Source organism: Tinamus guttatus, unplaced genomic scaffold (assembly GCF_059628265.1).
Source record: "Tinamus guttatus ecotype Peru unplaced genomic scaffold, ASM5962826v1 Tinamus_guttatus_pri_ptg000732l, whole genome shotgun sequence".
Lineage (NCBI taxonomy): Eukaryota > Metazoa > Chordata > Aves > Tinamiformes > Tinamidae > Tinamus > Tinamus guttatus.
This window is the reverse complement of record NW_028289266.1, coordinates 1,669,422-1,689,194: the sequence shown is the minus strand read 5'-3', so window position 1 is coordinate 1,689,194 and position 19,773 is coordinate 1,669,422. Positions and strand designations below refer to the sequence as shown.

At 45.7% G+C, this 19,773-nt stretch overlaps 1 protein-coding gene across 5 annotated transcripts in view; it reads right to left on the bottom strand.

Moving 5' to 3' along the window:
* Positions 1-19,773, bottom strand: part of GPATCH8 (G-patch domain containing 8) — a 44,353-nt gene that overhangs the window by 23,121 nt on the left and 1,459 nt on the right. For 2 of the 5 annotated variants that reach the window (XM_088537174.1, XM_088537172.1), the window contains exons 2-4: positions 10,037-10,111; positions 4,242-4,259; positions 2,069-2,141 (exon numbers count right to left, since the gene is read on the bottom strand). Coding sequence is in view for 1 of the 5 variants with exons in the window: in XM_088537171.1 (XP_088393297.1) it covers positions 2,069-2,141; positions 10,037-10,111 (148 nt within the window). In the remaining 4 variants the exon portion in view is untranslated. Of the gene's footprint in view, positions 1-2,068; positions 2,142-4,241; positions 4,260-8,961; positions 8,997-10,036; positions 10,112-19,773 lie in introns of those variants that run through there. The other 3 variants (XM_088537173.1, XM_088537171.1, XM_088537175.1) reach the window with 3 other exon arrangements.

The following is a 19,773-nucleotide window of genomic DNA, read 5'->3' as shown; positions in this document are numbered from 1 at the left end:
ACTGGAAAATAGAGCATTTATGACCAACAAATACAAGGTAATACAATTTCTACATTTACTAGAACTAAAGAGGGAGCCCCACTTTAGATCAGCAGTCAGGGTTAAAAGCTACACAGCAATGATAAAGCACCCTGATGGAGCCAGGTCCATATTTAATCAAGGTCAACTATGTGGAAAAAAGCTCAGTGAAATCTCAGTTCAATGCACGTAAGCCCTATTTGGTTAGCTGCAAAGGCCTTCTTGCAGCAAATGCAGGAGGGAAGATAAAACACCCGCAGCAAACCAGCACCCGAGGCGGCCCTGCCTCTGCTGAGTCACCTAACCACAGGCTCTGTGAAGAGTTTAGGTCCAAACCCAGGGCCAAGCAAGCAGCTGGCACCACTGACAAGGGATTTTCTACTCTTCAGTCTCATGAGATATCCTGGACCTTCCCGCAGGAGAAGAGAGCACGGAAGAGGACAGGAACTTTTTGTTCTTCTCTTCCATTCTTAACACACAAGTGACTCTGCTCTTCAAACACCTCAAATGAGATTGAAATTAGATGTGAATATTTCCCTCCTGGCAGTTTATATTTAGATTTCGGGATGATCTAAGACTCTTGTGGAAAGGTCACGGGATAAGGAATTAAACCCTCCCCAAATAATCGTTGCTGACGCCACGGGCTGTAGCTGCTCATGACTACAGGGAGCGTCCTGGGCACCTGGACTGTGAGGCAGAACGGCACCGGCAGCCTTCCCCGCTCCTCTGCCGCCCTCCTCTTCCTCTCCATCCCTGCCAGATGCCGTTTCCTAGCGGGCAGCGCAGCGCTGTCCTCTAGAGAGGTAAAAGACATTGGGAAAAAATAGGGAAATGTCAGCACCCACTGGGGTTATATGAGACAGGAAAGCCGTTCCAGACCAAGTGAGGTGTCCAGGGAATGCCACTGCAAAGCAGAAGCCCAAGAGGGGACAACTACGACCACGTCCTGAGCTTCGGCAGCAGCACGGGGCGCAGGAGGACGCATTAACAAATGGGTTTATAGGGAAACCCCGTTAGAGGAAGCAAGAAGCGTTCTAAGCAGCAGAGCGGCCCAGCCGTAACGCGCAGTCCCAGGGCTGGCAGAGCCTGTCCCCACTGCAAGTCCTGCCCGCACAGACACGCTCCAGCCCCAGCTCCCGGGCCTCCAGACCACAGGAACGGGAACACGGGCTCCGCCACGCGGAGGACACCAGGGTGTGTTTGAACTTCCCTCCAGGAAACAGCCAGGCCCAGTCTCATGCCTGCAGCAGATACGTCCCTGCTCGAGCACCGCAGGCCGGGCCTGCGCACGGGGGCAGCTACTGGGAGGCGGTGACGGGAAGTCCCACCTCGAGTCTGCTGCGAGACACAGGCCGGTCCCCAGCGCCCTGCGGAACGCGCACCGCCGCAGGAAGGAGCGGGACACCGCGGCCGGCGCACGTGGACGAGGCGCCATTCGCTCAGGGTGAGGCAGACACCGACCGCGGGCCGGGAAGGATCCGGACTCCAGGCAGAGCAAGTGCCGGCGTCAACCGGACCCAGGGGACGTGCTGAGACCGAGGCAGAGACCAGCGGGGACCTGGACCGGGTCAGCCCTCGAGAGCCCTGCGGAGAGACGCAGAGCGGAGCCTCTCCCACCACACGGGCCAAGCCACCACGGGTCACTCCTCGCCTCCTAATGGCTGCTACCACCACACAAAACGCTCACCGAAATCTGTACAGCTCAGTTGCATTTTTTTAATATCATTTTTAAGACTAAAGCACCCAGCTGGGGGTATCACCGCTGTTTTAGAAGCTGCCCAACTCCCTGTTGGTAACGAGGCAGCTCCCTTGGCTCCCTCCCAAAAGGCCCAGGGAACCTTCCAGAACGCAGCGCACAGCAGGGCCTGGGCAGGGAGGCAGCGGCCGCCGCGCGTGAAGCGCCCAACACGACACTCGACAGGGCATTTGCTCGGATATATTAACAATGGGAAGAAAATCCTAATCCAGAAACAAAACGAAAAAGCAGAAATCATTTTATTAGAGACTGAAGCCGGTGTGGAACGTTTCAGACAGAAGCTACTCAACTTACCCTGCAGTGACTTTCCCAATCCCTGGCCCAGCTTCCACCCATGTTTCTGGAGTAAGCGGTGTCCAATATTATCCTGACAGACAGAACAGAGAAAACAAACCAAAAATATTCCAATAATATATTCTTCCCTTCCCGCTGACATTTAAACATGTGATGAGCAAGAGATTTTTCTACATAAATAGGCATGCAAAAAAAAGGCTACTGAAAAGGCAGTATATGCCCAATAAAAGGGAAAGACAAATGTCAAAAATTGCTGGCTAGAATTTTTCTGGGAGGGGAAAGGGGTATTGGGGAGGGTCACTTTTCTGATGGTGTGCTGGGCAACTTTTGTGCATCACGTTTCAAACAAAATAAAATCAAAATAATCATAATAAAAAGCAATGTGGGAGAAAATAAAGTGTACCAATAAAAATTGACAGTAAAAAGCATAAAATCAAGCTATTTATACAATCATTTCCATCACCTAGACAGCACCACTTCAGATTTTTTTTTTTTTTTGGAACGAAAATCTACAATGTGTTTAGTCATTTTGTGTGTCAGGCTTTTATAAGACTGAGTAAGTTGTAAGTGCAAGACTGCCCCACCACTAGAAACCAAAACACAATCATAGCAAAATCCAGGCTAGACTTGATTGGGTTTTTTTATATATGTATATATATAAATATAAACTAGCATGCAGCCAATATTAAACTGAAAAAACAGTGAGGTTAGTAAAACAAAAAAACAAAACAAAAAAATCAATTAAATAAAATGAGCTCAAGCACAGACTGGGTGATGCATTTCACATGTAAACTAACAAAAATACTAAGATGTTAGAATGAAACAGGCCTAGCAATAATTTAACAGCAAGGAACCATTAGTGCATGTAGGGGAAAAAACAATAAGCATAATGTCTCATCTTCCTAAAGGTAAAAAAAAAAGCTATTTCAGAATAATTGGAAAAGTACTGATGCAGCAATTAAATGTCAGCTTTTGAACACTGCTGGCCAGGGCTGGGAGCAGAGTTCACCAGGGTTTTAAGAGCTTTTCCCCCAAAAACCAAGAGGCAGGAGGCAGGCAGCACCCTCAGAGCCACTGCTGGGTGTCAGCAGCCACCAGAACGGGCTGCCAGGTGCCAAAGCACTGTTAAACGTGCTCACCACCTCACTGTGACATGTGTGTGTGTGTATATATATACATATATATACATATATACACACACACACGTGTGTGTGTGTGTATTTGTTGTTGCTGTCATTATGCTACTGCAGGATGTCGTAGAAATACCCCATCTTACAGCAGGCTGCAAATCCGTAACATTTGGTGGTACATAAATTTTTTCTTTAAAAAACGCCCTGAACAGCTAGAAATGCTGCAGGTTTTTGTAACTACTCACACGGGCGACACAGATCAGGTTGGCTGTGTTTTATTTCACTCACCCGACCCTGAAGGAAATGACTCCAGCTTGCTGAACTTTGGTAAATCAACTCAAAAGACACTATTTGCCCCGAGATATTGGCTGCACGGACTCATTTCTCCTCAAAAAAGGAGAATCTATTACATGTAAATGTACTTTTTGCCCCCCAATCCATTTCATCTCACTGTATTTCTCAAGGGAACAGTGTACATCCCTCCCACGCTACTGGCTCTCCCCCAAGACGTAATTAAGGCTGCATGGAAATAAATAAATAAAACAGGGAATAAGGAAATGTCTGGTTATAAAAGTTTAAATCAGTGTATGCAATGAAAGGAAAATGAACAGATATGGAATCCAGTCACAAACATCATGGGGAAAAAAAAATACAGGTTTGGAAGCTTAGGAAAAACTTACCTGCAAACATATCTGCTGCAGACCGTTTATGTAACGGTCAAAACAACTGCATATTCCGTCATGCAAAAAAAAGGCACTGAAGTTCACAGATTTGGCGGATAATGCATCAATTGTGGCCCCACGAGCGCGTCCGCCCGGCTCGGACAAGGGATTATTGACCCGGCTTTTAAAAGGCGCCGCTGACAAAAAATGGCTGCGTTTTCAAAAGCGGACAAGGAGCACTCTCCAAATCCTTGGCTAGGTGGAGATGAGACATTGTGCTGACTGGGTGCTGTTATGAATGCACTAAAATAAACAGACAGATGAAGCAGTATGCTATTTCCAAAAGCAGTGCAAGTGGAGTGAAAGCATTTCCATACGAACCTGGCTTTAAAAACTGGGCTGTCAAAAGAACAGTTAAATGTAACACAAAGTAAGAAACTGTCCAATCACTAATGGTAGGTTTTTGTTTTTTTGCTTTTTTTTTCGCTTTGCTTTTTTTTGCTTTGTTTTCAATTCACTGCTTGCAAGTAATGTATTTATTAAAGAAGAGTGAAAGCATAAAATAAATTCAACAAGTCAAGACCAGCTGGGAGATTCAAGAGCGGTGTGTTGTGACTGACACAGTGAAGGGGGAAACAAATGTTAAAGGGGGGGAAAAAAAGAAAAGTTTAGAAGGGTTATACACATTAGCACCACTCTTACAGAACCACTCAAGAGGATGGTCGCAAGCTGTTTAAGGCTAATGGGAAATAGGCCCAAACAGCATCGCGTCTCAGTTCCCAAGGAGGGGGCATTTTCACCCCAATCTCATCCATTTGCCGCTTCAGTGGTGAAACTACTTCCTAATTAAACAAACTGCTAAATTGCAATGGGGTATCTTGCATTTCAGTGAATGGGGAGAAAGAGCTCCAAGAGCTTAACAGTAAAATCTTACATTAAATAATAGGAGCTTAGCACCAAAATCTTATCTTAAAATCCTAGTCATTAATCTGCTCGTAAGGATTTCTAGCCACGCGGCACCTTTTTTCTCCTCCATTTCAGCTCATCATCGCAGGCGTCTCGCCCAGGAAGACGGGCAGAGACGCTCTTTTGCTTAAAGGGTACCCTAAAAATCAAAGGGGGGGAGGCCAGGCTTGCCAGGCTGACGCAGGCAGCTGCTCTGCACGGCCAGGAGGCCGCGGGGACGTCAGCGAGGACCCGAACTTGAGCGAGGGCGCCAAGTGGTGCAGCAGCTGCCAGCTTCGGCCTTAGCTGCTTTGCTTTCCTCTGTCCCTACAACCGCAGGGGCTTCTCTTTTGCAAGGAAAGAAAAATCTCCCTTTAATCTTCCCATTGATGACAAGAACCATCAGTCCTTTTGACTAAGTTACCCGCACATGGCAATAATTTTCCTGCAAGGGAGTTGCAGTGATTTACAGAAAATGCCAATGGCCCAAGCGGGAAATGATCCATTTCTCAGAGGAGAAAAGACAGTGGCTCTCCCGATTTTCCTCTTTGAGTTACAATCACAGTCAGAATTATCGAGGCGGCCAAGGAAAGTTGCTCTAAAGGGGGTCGAGGGAGCTCCAACAGCCAAGATTTAGCAGGACAGGCAGCTGCACGCATGGCAGCAGGGCTGTCTGCTCTCGGGCGGTTACGGGCACGATACTAAAAAAGAGAACAGAGGGGAGAGCACTTGGTTGGAAAAAGGAGAAGCTCGACGGGCTCTTGATGGAGTGATTTACACTCCTCTGCATTAATCTCATCATTTGGTAGTAGGAACACCCGCCTCTAGCCAACAACTTCAGATGGCAATTTGTGATTGCAGATGAAGGGCAACTTTTTGAAAGGGCTGAACTTCACTGGAAAGGCTTCAACCTCCCTGAAATGTTAAAGGGAGTTGGCTAAGTTATCCGGGAAGGCCTCGCCCAAGGCGACCTGCTCAACACAGATCAAGTCGGCTTTCCTAGCGGCCCGTCCTGCGCTGGGGAGCTGCTCCTGGGGACTCGCCACAGCTGCCGGCCATTCCCCATCACCACGGCCTCACTCCAAAGGTGCCAACAAGAGCAAAAAGAGGCACACCGTGGAAAAAAGGCATGCCAAGCTCCATTTTTGATGCTGTATGTGGTTTATAACCCGCGGGGTTTCAGCAGGTGGTTGCGGTGGAGCTGGTGCAAGTTTTGCCCACGGCCGCCGGCCCATGAGCCGCCCACGCCACACGCCGCGGTCCCCTTGGTCCTCGGGCAGCGAGGCAAAACCCCTACGTCTCTTGAGTGGCTTGTAAGCTGTGCTCGCTGTGTATGGAGGGATCTAGAAGCAAGGATCGAGGCTACTGGGTGAACCCATGCAAACGAGAGGTCGAAAAGATTCCCAAAACAAAACCTAGAGCTCACTACAGATGACACAATGAAGACCAGAGAGAAAAGCCAAATAGTAATGCTACACCATTCAGCTTCAAGAAGCACATTATTTATAGCGCTGTCCACGTACGGCTGCTGCTAAATGTCAAATCAGCAGCCTTATCAAATGACACTTTGGAACTGGTGGAGTCCACAGATCTGTACAGATGACGGGGCGGCAAAACCCAACTTCAGCTCATAGGTAAAGGCTGCTGGAGCCTGGGATCGTCAGGCCACCAGCATCTGGAGCTGAACCCTCGGGAAGTTAAAGGAGCTTCTTACGTAACTCAACAGAGGGGGAAAAAAGGAGGGAAAAAAAAAAAAAAGGACATTTGTTAGTTATGACAAGGACAAACTAACAAGCTTCAGAGTAAGCGGCTGATTCGCAGTCTCGCCTGCAAGCTGCGACGTGACAGCTTGGTTGGACTCCCTGACACTCTGCTTTAGCTTTCCGTACAAATACCTGGGCTCAGGGCTCTGTAAATATTCCAGAACACACACATGCAGCTTCTTCAATTAAAAAAAAAAAAAGAAAAGAAAAGAAAAAGAAAAATTAAGTGCTTTGATTTTCAAGGACACTAAACACCAGCAGTTCTGTTGGCTTCAAGAGCCAGTATGAGCGCAACGTCTTGCAAACCAGAACAAAAAAATAATTGTTACTTGTGAAGGGAGGGGAAAAAAAGGGAAAACAACAACAAAAAAGGATTTGCAGCTATGAGTGCATTGAGACAAAATCTGCAATCTTCTCTTCAATTTAGTAATGGAAAATAGCTGGCTTCTCAGTTAGGGCACACACAGCTACCAGCCCGTGGCAGTTCTGTTCCCGTAACCGTACTTGGGGTACGGTCGCATGTTTCGGTCCGGAAACATCTACAGCCTCACCAAGCTCCCCGAAGCAGGATTTCCACAGACACCGAGGACTAGCACTGAGGACATTGTAATGATCTGTAGACTCCCAACCCTTTTTTTCCAGCCACCTTTGAGTTGCATGCTGTAGCAGTACAGTCAGCACCTCTCAACAGATAATGCTGCAGAGCTGGCTCTGGCGTCAGCGATCACCGCTTGGAGCGGAACCCTCGGCGATTTCCAAATACCTTTGAGTTTTAACAAGAGCTTTCTGACTACTCCAAGGAGCTGAAGAACTGCAAGAAGCGCGCGGACAAGAAGATACTGAATCCGTTCTTGAGCCTGTGGAGTAGCCAAGCTGTAAACTTCTAACTGGACGTGCTTTGATCTGCTGGCGTTAAAAACAACCTCCTCTGTACGGGGACAGACATTTGTGACCTGCACTGTACCTGCTAAGCGAGACCCAGGCTCCTGCTCACTCCTACGAGCCGGTCGCTTGCTAAAGCTCAGTTGAGTTGCTAACGGGGAACTGAATAAGGTTTATAAAACAACTTGCAATGTTAAATGGTAATATTGCAAATGTTTCCATGGGTGGTCTTTGCAGATCCTACGCTTGTCCATACTCCTTCCCTCTCCACTTTGGTTCAAGGGTGTTTTTCATTTCTGGGTGGGCCAACCGCATGAAATGTGGTAAGCCAGAAAAAGCAGCATGAGCAGGACTCTCTAGAGCAGGAGGGATCGTCCAGGAAAGGCAACCAAAGCGGCAAAAAGCCACTCTTAACTGTTCTTGATTTCCCAATTAGAAAAAAAAATGCGTATTTCATTAATAGTCTGAGAACAAAATCATTACTGCTATAGTCAAGAAATTTGACAAATTATTTCTGCTTCCCAAGTCCAGATTTTGTTCCAAAAAATCATCAGCACAGTTGAGATGCAAAAACCCAAACACACAGATTCAGTCCTGCGGCTCTTTCCAAGAGCTCCATGTCCCTGGCGAGGGGGTTTCCACCTCAGCTTCTCGCTTCTCTCATTACAGACAAAGGAAAAAAATGGGTTTGAAACCAAGAACAACTTGATTTTGGCTCTTTTTCCTCCCAAAGGGGCAAGACATTCACTTATCCTCTCCATCAAATGATTTTCAAGCTCTAACCTCAAGGCTGAACTGCAGATTTGCATATTAAAACCCACCATAAAGTTGTAAAGATTGATAATGTCACTATATTTGGATTATGATAGTTGTATTATTCATACATGTAAAACCATAATTTAATTTAGAATTCCTGATGCAGCTCAACATTAACCAAACTGCAACCAAATAGTATATTTGCAGAGGATCCATGTGAGTCTATGCGCTCCCACTGCTCGATCCAATGTATTCTGCCACATTTTATATAATTCTTTATGCGTGGCTCCCTCCAAATACCAAAAAGGTTTAGTCTCCTAAAGTAACACTCATCTACGACCACTTTTATTCCTCTGGTTGGGAGGAGCCTTTTAGAAATCAAATATTCAGCCTAGGCTGTAGGTTGTATTTGAATTATTTTGTGAACGCTCATTTCCACTGGGGCCCATAGTAGGATACCAGCAAGTATTTCTCCTTATATTTCCATAAGGAAACAGACTTGGCTTTTTAATTCAAAGCTCCATATCACAGGGAGAGATCGATACGTTCAGGAGGACATCGAATGCAAATTCCCATCTCTGCAGCATTATCTCATGCGTCATCAATTACTGCCATGCCTAAATCTAGCATCATGCCAGCACATTAAGACAGTAGGTACTATATGCAGTGTTCACTGGACCAGAAGAACAGAAATAAGAAGGGGGAAAGGAAACCCTAGAGAAGAAATTAAAAAAGGCAGACCGTGCAATACAAACCAGATCATGGCTGCTTAGCTAATATGGGCCAACTGCTGCGGAAGAAAAACGTCGAACACCCCAAGTTGTGTAAATTTTTGGTAAACATCTAAACACGCACACAAACACACACAACACCAACCTACACACGAATGAAAATATATATTGCTCTTTTCCTAACACTAAGTCGCTTCTAAGCGCACACTAAGGTGAGGCAACTTAATGGAGAGCTCAGATTAGCGTAGAGAAAACAAAATATTTGCTTAACAAGGATCTCGTCTTAATGAGACCACCACTGAGTGACCCTTTATTTTTGCTACTGATTTTACTGCTGTCATATGGAGACAGCAAATTAGCATTAAAACTGAAAAAGCTAAAACTAAGGGCCAACCTTGTAGGTGACGTTTAGGCAGAACAAGTTATTGTGTTTAAAGCTAGGAAAAGATGCTTTGCAGACAGAAAAATTAAAAAGCTCCAAAAAGCTTAAAAAAGATCAAGCTAAACAAGACTTATTTATTTCCCATCTTACAGCTTCACTCTCCATGCTGAATTCGAAGTAGAACAGTATTTTAAAGAAATTCACAGCAGAGATTCACATTCTAGGGGAAGGACTGCTATACCAATACTGTAACACGTCCGTGTGTCCCTATGGCCAGATATCACTCTAATGTGTTTAATCTTCCAGTAACTATCCAAAAATATATACTAAAAAAAGGACCGAAAGATATTTTCCTGTGTTTTACTACACTATTCCATTAGGTTCAACCAAGAATTACACTAATTCTTAAACAAAAAGAATTAAAAACTTAACAAAACAAATTCTCTAAGTGAATGTATTATTTTAAGTAACTTCTGAAACATCAAGCTGAACGTAAATGTAAAGTTACTATAATTTTAGTAGAACTTCTTGAAGAGCGAGTCCCTGGCCCACTTAACATTAAAGGAGGGCACGCAGTTACACTACAAAAAATGAGTGCCCTAGCACCACTTGCAAGAAGCAGCCCACTCCTACCCCTGCACTGCATTCACATCAAGTAGCATCCGATCAGGGCCTAATTCTTGGTGGACTGATGACGATGATAATGACATATCTTACCGATTCTATAGGCTTGTCGAGAGACGCCTGCTCGATCTCCAGGTGCCCTTCTTCATACTGATCAAAGTGATTTCCCTGGGAAGGAAGGGAAAATAGTTAGCACACTTATCTCTGTTATCACTGTGGCAGGCAAAGCGTTTTCAAAAGTCTGGTTTCAAGATTTAGGAGGCTTGTGAACATGTCAGCTTGTGTACGTTTAGCTAGCAAAACTAATGAACTAATTAAATACAGACTGAGCTCAGTAAATAGGATGGAAAAACAAAATATATATAACAACTCTGAAACCTAACTATGTTAACCCAATGACCATCATAAACTGTGGCAGCCAGTAAAACCACAAACATTCAGAGGACAACACCTTTAAAAATAAAGAAAGAAAGAAGAAAAAGAAGGATATGAAAACATGAAGTCACCAGTAGGGGGTCAAACCCGCACAGGGCAAAACCTCAGGAGGAACCGACGGCTCCACCACGATGAAATTGGGGCTTGTTTTACGAGAGCAGCTCTCAAAATGCCGGAGCCGGGTCGCACGCGCCGCGGGCAAGCGAAGCGGCAGCCCCGCAACGAGCGCGGCCCGTGTGTGCTGCGAGCTCCCCGCCGCGCGGCCAACCGCACCGTAAACGAAGCCTGGGAAACCCTGGGAATGGCTCCGCAAGGATCCTACGCTCCCGGGGCGCCGGGAGGCCACAGGAGCCTTGAGGCCTCGGCTGTCACTCACTGCCCCTTTCACAGGCCCAGCAGCACCATGGAAATCCTGCCAGTTCCATAGGGAGCATCCAACGCCTGGCAGTTTTCGCTCACATCACGTAACCACCAGAGCATCCCACTAACGTTCAGATAACCAAAACGCCCGAAACTCTCAGCATTTCCAGACCCGGCTTCCCCCTCTGAGCCCTCGCGGGATGCGGCCAAGCGCTCGCTCCGTTAGGAATGTGACTCTTCCAGCTTGGCAATTTAAAGACATCAGCATAACGGAGCGTCTAAACTGAGACCACACACACCATGGGGCTGCTCCTTTTTTATCAGCACGGACGTGATAAAGGAGACGCTTCCTCGCACCGTAAAGCGGCCGCACCGGGAAAAAATGGCACCAAAAATTAACTGTCGTAGGGAGGGCAAATTTAGGCACGCGCAGGTTTCAATGGTGCCTATGAGGAAGGAGAAAAAGGGTTCTTGCTCCTAAAGCCATTATAAATAGCTTGTTAAAGTGATGTTGTCTGCCACCTTTTCCAGGGAATTACAGGCCATTCAGAGCAGGGATCCTGCAGGATCCAGGCAGCAGGTTGTCCCTCTGCTCAGAGCTTCCCAAGTAAGAAGTTGGGGCAGATTCAATCTGCTTTTCCTGTTCTCCAATCCTTCAACCTGGCACCTTGAATTGATACATTCTGTATTTCTGGTTTGCTGCATCTTAAGACAATGAATCAGAAGGAGAAAAAATCCTTTAACATTTAAATCTAATGTTAATTAAACCCAAGCACTGAATCTGTTGAGAATAAACTGCATTTTTGGCAAACGTGAACTTAAGCACAGACGACATTTTCATATGAATTTGATCAGTATCTTCTGCTGATTTCAGTGATGTTTCCTTCTTTAGAGGAAACCATCAAGCAGAGAGCAGAATTCAATCATGACAAAATGGGTATCAGAGCATTAAGTAAAATCTGCATAAAAGATACCAGTAATATTCAACACAAAGCAACCAAAGCAGAGTCCCAAATTTCATTTCTCCAGACAGTTATCCCAGAAATATGGTAAAATCAGCCAAAGTTTCCACCTACGGCACAGGAGAAGGCTAAAACGCCCTCTTCCCTCTCACACTCTGCTCCTGCCTTTCGAAACTGCCCGTTTGGGACTGCCCATCTCCAGGTTTCCCTGCTCACATCACTCACAAACACTCTGCTCTGTCCCAAAGCAGCAAAGACCAGGAGCTTCCCCTTCAGCATCATTTACTGCTGTTTGGACCACACCGAGCTACAGCATCACTCCAACACCAGCTGCTTCACCTAGAGCACAGTGAAATTCAATCTATTCTACCACTTAGACAGGAAGCCAGGACGAGCCTTTCACGTCCGAGCGCTTCACCACCGCACACACTGTTTGGTTTCCCCGTTGCGTTTCATCTCCAGAAGCCAACGTGCTCGCGTCCTATATATTTTCTTGTTGTTATCACCCCTACTTGGGCTCCCTACGCCTCTTGGTTACTCACAGTCACGCGGCCTTGCCTTCCTCCTCCGCTTTCCCAGTGCTTGATCTTTGCACGAAGCTCTTGGCCAAACTTGGAGCCTTCATGCACTTCACTGCCGAGTTATGAATTTGGCATTTGAAAAACTGACTCCTAACAAAAGTCGTCTCCGTGCAGGGTTTTAGACCCTCATCCTCCCTTATTTGGGCTGTAAATACTTTAGCCTTTTGGTCCAACAAATGCTGTTTTGTCCAAAATTAAACATAACAGAGCCACTGCATTCTCAGAAATAATTCAAATAAAATAGCTGTGGGAAACAGTTGCCAGTAAATGGCTCTTAGTCAACATACATGAAATGAATTCAAGTCCATTTATCAGTGTGAGCTTAATGGACCTTACATGCTCCACGAAATAGTTTGTCCCCTCCGAAACAGCCCAACCGCTGCCCAAACGAGCTGCCGGCAAAGAGGCAGCACGGAGGGACACACGGGCACCACCAAGAAGGCGGATCCGTTTAAAAGCATCTTCAAGGCAGAAGAAAATTACACCCTCCTCCTCCTTCCCAGGCGCTCCCCGTATCCAAAACCAGCCCCGACTCCGGAGCACTGGGATTTCCAGGTCACCTGCAGCCTTCTCAGCTCACGGAGGGAGGTAGGACGAGTCGAGGCGCTTCTGGAGCCGCCTCGAGGCTCTCGCGCTTCCTCGCTGCTCCGTCCTGCGCTGCATTTCGCAAGGAACACGAGCACGGAGGGCTGAGCGCAAGCAGCTAGGCCGGACCTTTAAGCCAAGTTCTCCTTTTGGAAACTAAACCAGGAAAAGCAGTACAATGGGATGTGAAACCAGCAGTTCTTTCAGGCTCATCTTGCTCAGCCCTCCTTCAGTTACACCTCAACAAGATAGCTCAGGTGTTTCAGCATTATTACTAATATGAACAAAAATCTAAGTTACAAGGGCAAGACCAATGCAGAAAACCATAAACTCCCAAAATGCAAAGTCAAAGTGCCCAAATTCAGAGATTTTTATCCAACAGTGTCAACTACAACCACATAACCAAGCTGATTCCCCTTCCTGGGAGCTCTGAAGGTGTTAAGTTGTAAAACAGCCACTGAGACACCAGGAACATCTAGAGAGAGGAAGGAGCAGCCACAAAAATGGGCATTTTTCTAGTGCAGATAAAGCCACAGCTGACTGGTATAAGTTACAAAGTACTTTTCACTGCCCTCCAGTTATAAATAAATAAATAAATAAATCTTGTTTTAAAGGAAGAGTTTGAACCATGAGGAGACCTTTAAAAAGGCAAAGCTCCTCTCCTTCCATTGACTTTTTCCAAAGGTAGCAAAGTGTTCTTGCCAGCGCTACACACCCAGGACACCGGGATGAGCCCTGCCAGGCCAGGAGCAGCGCTGGCACCAAAACCAGACGCGGGAGCCACTCTGGAAGGACTCGACCAAACGCTGCAGAGTCTTGCCTAATCCAAAGTCCTAACTAGGACTTACATGCGGTAAGTCACGAGCAACTTTAATCTCTTTTTTGTGCTCCATCTTACTTCTAATTCACTTTTTAAAAATCTTTTTGGCTCAGTCAGCTTTTCTTACACCTCTCAGTTTTGCACAAGGCTGAGCTCAACTTACCCCCTCACCCTGGCAATTCCAGCCAACGCAGACAGGAAAGTGTTAAAAACAAGTTAAAAGCACCAGAACTGACCAACTGTGTGTCACACACAGGCCACTCTTCATGGCTGTATAATTCCCCCCAAGATCCATGTTGCCACATGCATCCCGACTACAGGAACCCCGGCCCGTAGTTTATGCCGCCTTCATAAGCGGAGCAGGACTGAGGCTTCCGCAAGACGGAAGATCCCCAAAAAGCCAATGGATGCAGACACTGCGTTGATGGTTAGAAATCACCCCAGAGAAACCAAAATCCACTCCAGAGAAATGGAGCTTTACACATGACTTGAATACTTATTATGTACCCAGAACAAGGTAGGTTTTTAAATCAACACGATGCCACAAAGATGCTCCCCTCCCTCTCCCGCCTGCGCTGGGAGGTTTGTGAAGGTTGAATACAGTCACGTGGTTTCCAAAAACTACTGAAAATCAATGCAAAGGCAACTCAAATTCTGCTAGGACCCAAAAACGCCCACTTAATACGTCCCTCAAAACCATTAATCTCTTTTTTCCCCCCTTTTGTCTCCTGATAGACTGTAATGACCCACAAAATTCAAGTTATCCTTTGCGAGCATTTCAAAAAATATTCAAAAACAGCCAGCACTTTCATAGGCTTCAGCATATTATAAATTGCTTTCCCAGTCCCTTTCTTGTACACAAGCAATACAAGTGCACAAGAGCTGACAATCTACATCTTAACACCCTCGAAAATACTTTCATATTTGCAGCTTTGGGAAGATGTTGACTGCAGCAAACCTCATTTGCAGCAAACACACACATCGTAATTATTTTGAGTACACTTAAAATAAAAATCCTCTCAAGTCAATACAACAAAAGCAATCACTTAAGGTTCCAAATTGAATTTAAATTAGCAACTTTTTCAAGAAGCACCTGGTAATTACGCGTTGAGATGCTGACAGCACCTTCAGTTCACCACACTCAAAGTCAATTTTGATGCCAGAATTCCATGCATGACATCCAAAAACCCTAGGAGAAGCCACACCAGAGCACATTCAAAACTACTAACATGTTGAGTTTTAAACTGGAAAAGCGTGCATACAAATACCTAGCTAAGACTGCTAAAACTATGTCCTATAGTTCAGGAATAAAGAGCTTGTTGAAAAGGACATGTTGAAAAAGCCAGAGGCAGCTATCTGGTGCACCGTGTTTTGCACGGCTCGGCACCAACCGAGATGAATTTCACATCTTTTGGAAGCCTCCTGCCACTACCAGCGCCAGCCAAAGACCTGTTCCAGGATGCCGGGGTGATGCTGGATTCCTCAGCTCTTCCAGCAACGGCGCCAGGGGGTGGGAGCACTGGTCAAACGCACCCAACTCTGTCTTAGTTATTTTTAATATACCTTGATGCAGAAGGGTCTGGATCTTACAGTACCTGTGACTAAGAGACTTCTAAGGCAGGAGAAAAAATATATATACATGTATATTGGTCAGGTAGGATGCTAGTCAGTTAATGTATATAATGCATATAATGTATTTTTTTCCCCTCCATCAAAAACTTCTGAGGATCAGTCTTCAGGGATCTGGCCTGCAAATTCTGCACCACATGGGGAAAGTGCTATTTTTATATAGATGTGTGTGTGTGTGATTTCCTGGGCTCTCTTAGATCAGAATTTCCCTGGCTACTGAAACTCTGCTTGGAACAGGCCGTGCATGGAAAGCAACTGCAGGAAAGGAACTTGGGCAGGTAAACACTGTGAAAAAAGTTAAAAGCATTCATAGCAGCATTTCTTTTTTTTTTTTTAAATAGCTATTTTGACTCAGTAAAGGATTGCTTTTAAACCAAACTACCACAGAAACCCTAAAGATCACATTAGCTGGACTCAGTGGGAATTCCACACAGTTCAAGACAAATTTTTATTGATGGGCAGAAGGGAAACGCAGTAACTGGCAACCAGCTCTGTGGATCAAAAAGCCTGAGGAACAGCAGGTAACAATGAGGACGTGTTTGTACAGAGCAACCTGACCTGTCTAACAGTGACCTGAACCTGCTAAAACAAAGCCCATTTAGCAGAGCCATCTACAAACACAGCTGCAGAGCAGGGCTGCACCTGAGAAGGCAGGGATTGACGAGAACCCATGCAGCGCCAGGGCAAGAGGGCTAAACACACGACCCAAGGACGTGGGAGAGCAAGGCAGAGTCAAGCAGTAAGAAAGCAGCTTATCTGCATGTATGGTACAGATGGGACCACACTCTAGATGCTCCACAGTCTTCTAGTCGTACTTTGAAGATGTAGAAAACTTTAAGCAAGCAATTCCAATGCATAAGGGCTGGAAAAATGCCTTCTAACGGCAGAATTCAGAGATTGGCCTTTGAAGTTCTCAGAGGAACCTAAGAACAAGGCAGAAGAGCCAAGGCACTAATGGGTACTTCAGCATCATAGAGAAGGATGCAATAAAAAGGAATACAAAGGCAGAAAAATCCACACAGAAAATAAAGAAATGAGAACTTTCAGCAGACAAACCCTGGAATTACTTACAAAGGAAAATGCAAGTTTACCATCACCTGTGTCTTCAAGAGGGCACTGGAGTCGAGCACAAGCTGCTGGACTGAAGGCAGGGTTAAATGACTGAAACCGAAACGTGCGTGTGAGTTCTAGGATGTCTATTCTGACTACCTAATATTGCCTCCTATGTTAATGTATGCTATTATGTTAATGTATGTTAATTAGGGATGTCCCATCAGTTCAAAGCTCAGGATATCACATTTCGGAGGAATTACAATCCTCCTCCTCCTTCCCTCCCCACCCCATTCTCCCATATTAAGTTTTTTCTCCTCCCAATTAGTGGACAGAGGCAAACAAAAGTTGACCCTGTTGATTTCCTGAAGCTCAGAGAGAAGCTATTGACTTTGTCGCATAATCCATGAGCAGTCGTGGCTGTTCAAGGATATAGAAATCAAATATGCTTCTCTTAGCTGGCACTGAAGAAATGAAAAGAATAAAGTCCAAGCGACCAACAACATAGGCAGAATTTAAACAGCCACGTTGCTGGCTCAGATGTCCAATCAGCTGGACTGCATAAGCTGCTCGCGAACAAAACTCATCCCCGTATTCCTGACATTCTGCCAATTAAAAAAAAAAAAAAAGTAATATCCACATGTCATCAACCTTTGACTGAACTTGCGGAAAGCGGCAAGACTAGTAGAGCAAAGACCAACGAGCAGCAGCAACGCGCTCGCTTGGCTCTTAGGGTGGAAAAGCAATTGCTTATCTTCTTGGCATAAACGAGAAGCACAAGAATATGAGAACTGAGGTCCAGACTGTCCACATGTCAAGCGATCTTGGAAAATAAGGCATTTCTGCTTAGCAAGAGTGTTAGCCTATTGTACAGGCTATACAAGGAGCTTCCATCAAGAGATGGAACAGTTTGCGTTCCGTCTGGCCAATGGTGCAAGCGAGCACCACGTATGTAGGACGAGGAAATTCTTATGCACATATACACATATGGCTTGTAACATTTCTGCTTCCACAATGAAAAGGAGAAAGATAAAGAAACAGAACATTTTGTCAGCATCTGTGTTCAACTCGGAGTGCCCCTGGATTTCAATAAACCAGAAATATCTGTAGTGTTCATTCAGTATAGTTCATCAAAAGAAAAATAAGTGTATTGCAATTACATGAAATAATACTGTAAAAAATACAGGCCTTCATGTATAAGGAAGGGGAAAAAAATGGGGGTAAACCAGCACACTTAACTTACCACGTCAGAGCCTAAAGGAAAGAGGAGGAGGATCAGTAATGGACTTCCTTCAGCAGCTCTTTTTGTTGCATAACACCTCGCAGGCAGACAGTGCTGCGCTGTCCCGGCCGGGGCGGGAGCAAAGCCCGTCAGAGCTGAACGCGTTTCAGGAGGCTGCCCGAAGCGCAGCGCCTGCACGACGCCCTCCAAACACAGGTGCTTCCCTTGAGGTTTCCTAAGCTTTGGGAGCGGGAAGCAACCGAGGATCTACATCCTTTGTGCAGCCTCTAAGGCTACGCAGCGCTACTAGAGCGAGATGCTTCTGCAATCCTATGAAGGGAGGAGGGGGAAGAAAGGCTCCTCATCACACTTCTGCAGTGATAACCTCCAAGCGTCTTTCTTGCTCCTTTGGGAGCTTATACTTTCACACTCTGCTTTCATGCCTTTCACCCTGCCACAAAGGACTCGGGAATATTTGCACAAAATACATAATCTCTCTTCTCTGCCTCCGTACCATGATCTTTATTCTGCAGGATGTCTGACCTCCTTATCCTTATACTCTCTCCTACAGTATTTTCATTCCCTCCATTATTTTCTCTCTACCTACCATGTTTTGGCTGTTTTGATTCTGATATCACACGTCTAAAATTTCACTAGTTCCAAGCTGACTGCCCCCCTTTAACTATCCTACTCCCCCTGTCATTCTTGTATAAGTTTCCAGCCCTTTCCTTCCCAGTTTCCCTCCAACACTTTGCATTTCCATTTTTCTCCTCCTCCTAATCTCATTTAGCTCCCTTTAGTTAAGCACAAGGAGAGGAGCAATCTGCAGCTCTCTCACCTTTAATCCACTTCAGCTGAGCGTATCAGAAACCCAGAAACCTCGATATTACCTCTGTTGACTTGGCACCGCTCACCTCCTAGCTCCCTGCTCGCATTAGCGCTCACACTTGCCCAACTAATCCCTTCAAACCCAGATTTTTTCAAGAAACAGGGTTGATAATATTTAAAGAAAACTCCAGTTTCTCAATTACCCTCTTCCTTTAGCCACTTCACTAACTCCAAGGCATTTGCCTCTCTTCCAAGCAGCTCAAAGCTTCCTTTGACCCATGCACTTTATTACCGACCTTTTGTTTCTCTTCCTCCCGCGGGACCGCGCACATCCTTTCTCTTCAAAACCATCCCACGAGCAGCACCCACAAACTGCATCCAAGGGACTCACCCAGCAGGCTCCTCGTCAGGCCTGCCTCGGTCTCAACAGCCAAGCAACAACACGGGGTAAAATTCATACCCACACGCTGCCAAATCACAGAAATTTCATGTGCTGAAACTTAGGATTTGCAACCACTCTATATCATGTGGAAAGAAAGCATTAAAACTGATAGAAACACTCCTAGGAGTGGAGCCTATGCAGAAATTTATAACTTCATGCTAACAGTCAGAGAGAGAATTTTATTTTTGCTGTTCTTTGGAGACCAGCACCGTGTAGAGCCCATCCAAACCAGCACACCACAAGCAGAGCTACTTTTACCTGTGCTTAGCCATAGTCTAACTTTCACAGTGCACCTGCAAATAAACACTCAAAATAGCAAAAAGAAAAAAAAATCTAAGTAATTTTGACAATTGACTAGAAGGAAAACTAAAAAGATCAGAAGAGCCATCCTCCACCAAAATACTTCAGGAGAATTACTGGAATATCCAACTGTCTGGGATCATCGTGCGGGTGCCTGACCTCCCGTGAATTCAGCATGACCTGGGCCAAGTCCCAGCCCCGCTTTCTCCATGATTTTACAGCTCATCCTTTCCACACCTTCTGTCTTCTACAAGTTTCAACTAACTCCGAATTGCTCTTTTTTTTTAGCCCCCACAGAGCATTCCCCCTTTTCCCTTAAAGAAAGCTTTAAGCACAAGAATGTCTTCCCAATGGAAATTTGGCAGGAGAATAGAAGGGAGAAATTTTGCTCTTATAAAAATAACCCCCACTTTTTGAGGTTTTTAAGACAGAATAAAGGCCTGACAACGCAAGCATGAGACCTGGCCATAGCCCTAATTAAAAATAGGGCCTTCCCTTAATACAAGGGCAGGGAGCAGGTTATTGTCTCCGAGCGCGCCCGGCAGCAGGTAATGGAGCCCTGTTTCCTCCCTGCCATCACGACACGCTCTCCCAGCGCCGCCAGCCCCAGCGGTGA